The 7,500-nt window shown below is 37.4% G+C and overlaps 1 protein-coding gene across 1 annotated transcript in view; it reads left to right on the top strand.

Moving 5' to 3' along the window:
• The window catches only part of dclk1a (doublecortin-like kinase 1a), a gene marked incomplete in the record, with an annotated part of 194,899 nt that overhangs the window by 139,484 nt on the left and 47,915 nt on the right, over window positions 1-7,500 (top strand). Inside the window, 1 exon segment of the mRNA XM_055936842.1 lies at window positions 7,265-7,362. Within this exon segment, the coding sequence (XP_055792817.1) occupies window positions 7,265-7,362 (98 nt within the window).

Here is a 7,500-nt window from a genome sequence, read left to right as displayed (position 1 = left end):
ACTGCTATTACTAGTGCTACTACCACTACTACTACTACCACTACTACTGCTGCTACTACTACTGATACTACTACTAGTACTGCTACTTCTACTACTACTACTACTACTACTACTACTACTACTACTACTACTACTACTACTACTACTACCACTACTACTACTACCACTACTACTACTACTACTACTACTGCTACTACTACTACTATTGCTACTACCACAACCACAACTACTACTACTGCTACTACTACTACTACTACTACTACTACTACTACTACTACTACTACTACTACTACTACTACTACCACTACTACTACTACCACTACTACTACTACTACTACTACTACTACTACTATTGCTACTACCACAACCACAACTACTACTACTGCTACTACTATTGCTACTACTACTACTACTATCACTACTACAACTACTACTACTACTACTGCTGCTACTCCTACTACAGATACTACTACTACTACTACTACTACTACTATCACTACTACTACTACTACTACTACTAATGATAGTACTACTGCTACTACTACTGATAGTACTACTGCTACTACTACTACTACTAGTACTGTTACTACTACTGCTACTACTACTACTACTACTGATACTACTACTAGTACTACTTCTACTACTACTAGTACTACTTCTACTACTACTACTACTACTACTGATACTACTACTACTACTACTACTGATACTACTACTAGTACTACTTCTACTACTACTACTACTACTGATACTACTACTAGTACTACTTCTACTACTACTAGTACTACTTCTACTGCTACTACTACTACTACTACTACTTCTGCTACTACTACTGCTGCTGCTACTACTAGTTTCATCTTCTTTATCCTTAGTTCTTTAGCAAAACATATTTATTCAGTGAGTCAAAATGATTAACGTTAGCTGATGGCTGCATGATTGCATCAACCTGGCTATCTAATATTAGCTAGCTATCTAGCTAACTAGGCTGTGTAGAGCTAACGTTAGTCGTTTTGTTAGCCAACTATAGATTGGATCATTCTAGATAGTTTTAGAGGACAACTAAACTGCTTTTATTAACTGGTTTTAAAATAAAACATACCTTGTTTACCATGTTTGCTCTTTCATGAGACAGGAAACCAGGCAGACAGAAATTGACCAAGTCCATAGAGATCCTATTAAATTAGTCTTATAATTGTTGGTGGCAAGAATTCTATATAATAATTTTAGCTGAAAAGCCGAAGTCTTATGTTGTTTTATACTGGATATCAACTCATAATCCCTGTACCATAAAATCGGTACATCAAAAATCTCTTCCCAACTATTTTGCAATCTCTATGGCACAGCTGTCAACATCCTGTTCCTCAAATGAAACTGGTATACTTTCCTATTTCTGCTGTTTTTATTCCTCTGCCAGTTTTGATCCTTTATATTGGGCAGACAGACCAGTTCCCTACCTCCTCCCGCTGCCACCTGCCTCCTCCATTTTGGGGGTAATGCTGTAATCATAATTGGTTGTACTCTTGGATTGAGCAGACCTTCCCCTACAATCCTGATAACTCCGTGAAGAACATAACTCTACCATTACAATTTCAAATATAATTTAAGAACAAAATACCATTTTCAAATATCTTTCCTATAAATACAGGTATTTTATCAACCATCACATTTGAATTCAGCCATAATATTAGTTATGATATTTGTTCTATTTTTTCAGGGGGATGAAATTGAAATTGTAGCCATGCTTGTTTGAAAAAGAGAGATACTTTGAAAAACGTATAATTTTCAATTAATCGAAAATGAGTCATGGCAACCTGCACAAAGGCTTAAAGGCCATTTTTAAACAATGGGTGAGCTTTTCATAGTAATCTACTTGAGAACCATTTAGGGTTCAAGTAAAACTTTTGAATAAGTGAAGCTTTTAGAGAGAGGTTTACTGATTTTATATTTAATAACCTTAACCCACCCAAATCATATTCATTGTATTGACAGGCACGCTTTATTGTGTCTGGTTTAGCAACCTTGATAAAGCAAAATATGTTTTAGCTCATATGATTTGAAAATGTAAATCAGGAGTAGGCAGTGCCAGAAGTAAGTGATTAAACTGAGATATGACTAAGGAGTTAATCAGGGCAATTTTTACCTATCCATGGTTGCAGGATATTGTCTATTTTTATAAGTTTTCTATTGAAATTTATTGTGGAGTGCTCATTTATATCTTTTGTGATATGAATACCAAGTATGGCTACTTTACCGCCAGACCATTTTTATAGATAAACTGCAAGGTAATGTAAAAGTTGTATTTTTTTTAAAGATCCAATACATAATATTGTACACCTATCATAATTAGGTTTTAGTCCAGAAAAGTTATCTAGATCTTCAATGAGACATTGCAGGGATACAGCATGCGGACTTAATAGAAAACATGAGTCATCGGCATACATGGACACCTTTGTTTTTAAGCTTTGGATTTCTAATCCTCTAATGTTGTTATTTGATCTGATTTTAATAGCTAGCATTTTGATGGCATTAACGAATAGATATGGTGACAGCGGACACCCTTGTTTAACTCATCTTGTCATTTCAGAACTCTCTGAGAAGTAGCCGCTGTGTACTATTTTACACCTGGGGTTGTTATACATTACTTTTACCCATTTTATAAGCGAAGCACTGAAAAATCATTGAAAAAATCCAGGCATTTATAAATAAAATCCAGTCTTTCTTTATCAAATGCCTTTTCAAAATTCGCTATAAATACCAAGCCTGGCTTCTTAGCTGTAACATGATGTTCTGTTATTTCTTGTAGTTGTCGTATATTATCTGCAATGTATCATCCGTGTAAAAAACCTGTCTGATCAGGATGAACAATACCTGGTAAAACCCTTTTATTTCTGAGTGCTATGCATTTCGCTAGTATTTTTGCATCACAACATTGAAGTGTAAGAGGCTTCCAGTTCTTTAGATAGACTGGGTCTTTATATTTGCCATCTGGGTCTTGTTTTAATAATATTGAAATCAGACCTACCTGCTGAGTACCTGACAGACTACCATTTCTATAGAAGTAGTTAAAACAAGATAACAATGGAGCTTTGAGTATATCAAAAAAAGCTTGATATACCTCTACCGGTATGCCATCAAGCCCTGGGGTTTTTCCAGACTGATAGGATTTAATAGCCTCAAAAAGTTATTTCTCTGTAATTTGATCTTCGCACTGATCTTTCTGTACTGTACATTTGTTAATTTTCCATTTGATTTACTATTTGGAAAGAATTCCTTACAGTAATCTTTATTCAGTGGGTGAGGATGAGATGGAAAAGAGAACATCTGCTTAAAATATTTAGCTTCCTCTTTTAAAATATAATTCGGAGAATCATAGATGACTCCGTCTTCAGTAACGAGTTTATCCAATATATTTTTGTTAGCGTTCCTGTGTTGGAGATTCAGGAAGAATCTGGTGCATTTTTCTCCATATTCCATCCAGTTAGCTTTATTTTTGTAATAGATTACATTAGATAGTTCTTGAATAATTTCCTCCAGTTCTTTTAGTTTTTCCTGTAACTTATTTTGTATCTCTGTAGTATCGTTTTTATTGCCATCTACCTGTACTATTAGTTCATGGATTTCCCTTGTTAGTCTTGTTTCTTTAGACAGAAACTGCTTTTTTTTAAATTATTGATGAATATTGAATTAATGACCTCTAAAGGTACGTTTAAAGGTATCCCAAACATTAAGGGGGTTTGCTGAACCTATATTATACTGGAAGAATTCAGTTATAAATAATTTTGTTTTAGTAAAAAATAAATTGTCCTCCAGTAAACTTTGATTACATTTCCAATATCCCCGTTCACGTGGAAATTTATTAAGAATTATGTGAAGGCCAATTAGCTGATGATCCGATCGCATTCTATCTCCTATTAAAACCTTTTAAACCTTTGATGCAAAAGAGGAGACAAGAAGGTAGTCAAGATGACTAGCTTGATTAAGTCTCCTCCATGTATATCTCACTAGGTCAGGGTTTTTAATCTCCAAATATCCACTATTTCTAATGTGTCCATAATATTTGTGAATTCCTTAAGGGCATGGTGATGATAGTTTGTAGAGTGAATAGCTTTACATTGAGGTACTTAACACTGTGTTATAGTCTCCTACCATAATGATTTGATAATTTGTTGCCTGTAAGTTCAATAGATTGGTATAAATGTTTTAGAAGAAGTGTGGATCATCCTGATTTGGACCATATGGATTAATGAGCCAAGTCTCTTTTTCATCCACTTTCAAATTCAAAAAGATCCACCTTCCTTGAGAATCATTCTTGACTATTTGCACATTCAGATCGCAATTTTTGTTAATTAATATCATCACACCTTTTTGAGTTCCTTCGTCCATGACAGAAATTTATTTCACCACCTCATTCCTTTTTCCACAGAACTTCATCTAACGATGGTCCCGTGTGGCTCAGTTGGTAGAGCATGGCACTTGCAACGCCAGGGTTGTGGGTTCATTCCCCACGGGGGGACCAGGATGAATATGTATGAACTTTCCAATTTTTAAGTCGCTCTGGATAAGAGCGTCTGCTAAATGACATAAATGTATTACGTTTCCTGTAAACAGTAGATGTTATATACCTTTTCTTTTAGCCACGTAAAGACTAATCTCCTTTTTTTATAATCTGCTAAACCGTTACAATTATAACTGGCTACAGTTATTTCGCCCCTTACTATAACTAGATACTATTCTCAGTCTAAATTGACCATAATTAGTGCTTGTAAAGTCACTGCCAAGAGAGGTATTACGAAGGTCAAAATTAGAGCTTTCAATTGTCTGATATTTAGAATTCAAGAAACAGGTTCTAGCAATTTTTATTTTATTCCCTTTGCCTGTTTGCCTGTGAGCCAATGCCACAGAAGTTAGAACATTGAGACAAGAAATGATGTGTGTAGTAAATTGGAGTAGGTTGATGTGTATGATATTGGATGTGAGTTAGTGAGAGTGTGTATGTCTCGATAAGAGTAATGCTATAATTGGCTAGGTTAATAATAACCTTAATAATAATAACACATCCCAGCATTTCCATAGCAATTGACATTTCACATGATCATGAAAGAGACCTTGCATTACTTAAGAGACGGCTTCACTACAGAAGAAATGTATTTCCGTACAATATGTTACTATTCCCCAATGGCCCTGTTCTGATATCTTGTTGTTGTAAACATAGAAACACATGTAGATAAAGACATAAAAAAAAGATAGACAAACATAAAACATATTAAATTATAGAAAAGTTCTCGACAATAGAGAGAGAGGGAGAGAAAAGAGAGAGAGAAGAGAGAGCGAGAGAGAGAACAAGTGTGTGTGTGTGTGTATGTGTGTGTGTGTGTGTGTGTGTGTGTGTGTGTGTGTGAGTGTGTGTGTGTGTGTGTGTGTGTGTGTGTGTGTGTGTGTGTGTGTGTGTGTGTGTGTGTGTGTGTGTGTGTGTGTGTGTGTGTGTGTGTGTGTGTGTATAAGTCCATTTGTGTACGCGAGCATGTAATTGAGTGTGTGTATGTTCATATCAACTTTATAGTGTTAAGATATTTTTACAGTTGCCATATTATTAAAAAAATTCGTAACCTGAAGTCCCTGTAGAATCTAGCACAGCCACGGTGTTATGGAGCTGTCTCGGAATAGCTGTCCATCTATAAAGAGTTGGTCCACAATGAGAAAGGCACGCTTACCCTTCTCCCTTTGTTGCCTCCGGATACAATCTCTTACGATGTTTGTTTATCTCCCTTGGAAATTGGTATGTGAGACTGAATTTGGTCCCTTTAAGCTCCCTTCCCCTGCTTTTGATCAGCTCCTAGTGTAATGTGTCTGTGTGTAGCTGGTGTGGATGAGTCAGGCGCAGGACAGCAGATATGAGTAATATAGTAATTATACTCAACAATAATCACAATACACGTCAATAAATCCAAAGGCCACAATAACAGACCACAATACAACAAACAATCACTCACAAACAAACATGGGGGAACAGAGGGTTAAATAATGAACAAGTAATTGGGAAATTGACACCAGGTGTGTAAGACAAAGACAAAACAAATGGAAAATGAAAAGTGGATCAGCGATGGATAGAAGGCCGGTGACGGCGACCGCCGAAGTGACAGGTAGTGTTCACATTTTGTGATGATCGGTCGGCGACCCTTGGTCTTGTCGCTCCGAGCTCCAAGTCTGTGTACTCGGTGGAAAGCTACTTTGTTTACAATCTCTAGGAGATTGTAAACAAAAACAAAAAAATTTCAAGGCGGATTGCATGAACTCTCTGATCGCCCCCTCCGGACTATTGGATGCTTCCTCAGGAATCCCAGAAAATATTAGAAACCTGTTTGACTCCGTTCCATTAATTCCATTCCTGCCATTCCAATAAGCCCGTCCTCCTATAGCAACTCCCACCAGCCTCCATTGGGGACAGGGTTGTATTCACTAAACAAAACCGAGGCAAACGGGCTGAAATTTGTGGCAGTACATATGACAACTTTCCAATAAGAAACGCCTGCTTTCTTTTACGTTGCCAAAACGTTATTTTTTTCTCAAAGCTTTTCTATGACGTGGACTAATGCATATGTCTGGTAAACGTGTTCACTTCTTCTGCTTTGAAAGTGACGGCGGCAGATTGAAAAGATCTGTGGCTGTCTCGCCACATGTTTTACGGCAGCTCTGATACTGTTACAGTGCCAGTTATATTACACCATCGTTGTGAACTTCCTATTCGTTGACACAAGGCAGGTAAGTGTGAGGTGGTCTAGTAAAACAAGTTGTATTGACACAAGCTGGGTTTATTTTGGACTGAATGAAGGATCAGTTTTGTGGGTTTCTCTTCCTCCTCTTGTCCACCACCTCTCCTCCTCCTCCTCCTCTTCTCATTTATATGGATATGAAGGGAGAGGGAGTAAGTTGTTCTGAGACAGACACAAATAGAGGAGAATATACTGCTGCTTTTTTAAACTTGATTAATTCACTCTCTGACTTGATTTCTGTCTCTCTCCTCTCTTCTTTCTCTCTATTTATTCCTGCTACCCACTTCTCTCTCTCCATCCTCTCTGTTTTACACCCTTCTCTTGTTCAACTACTTTCCATTTCTCTCTCTCTCTCTCTCTCTCTCTCTCTCTCTCTCTCTCTCTCTCTCTCTCTCTTTCTCTCTCTCTTTGTCTCTCTCTTTCTTTCTCTCTCTCTCTCTTTCTCTCTCTCTTTGTCTCTCTCTTTCTTTCTCTCTCTCTCTCTCTCTCTCTAGTGAACGGGAATCCGACCAGTCAGCTGTCCACTCCTGGCTCGGGGAAATCTCCAAGCCCCTCACCTTCCGGCCCTGCTTCAGACCTCAGACCACGCAGGGTAAGACAACGCACACGCACAGACAGACACACAGACAGAAAGACAGACAGACAGACCCCCCCATTCTCTATAACACACTCCTTCTATGTTCTCAGGAAAACAACAAGGCCCAGTCTACAGCCTAGAGTCACTAGAGAA

The sequence above is a fragment of the Salvelinus fontinalis genome, chromosome 10, assembly GCF_029448725.1.
Source record: "Salvelinus fontinalis isolate EN_2023a chromosome 10, ASM2944872v1, whole genome shotgun sequence".
Classification (NCBI taxonomy): domain Eukaryota; kingdom Metazoa; phylum Chordata; class Actinopteri; order Salmoniformes; family Salmonidae; genus Salvelinus; species Salvelinus fontinalis.
The sequence above is the reverse complement of the archived record's forward strand: the minus strand, read 5'-3'. Positions and strand labels throughout refer to the sequence as shown.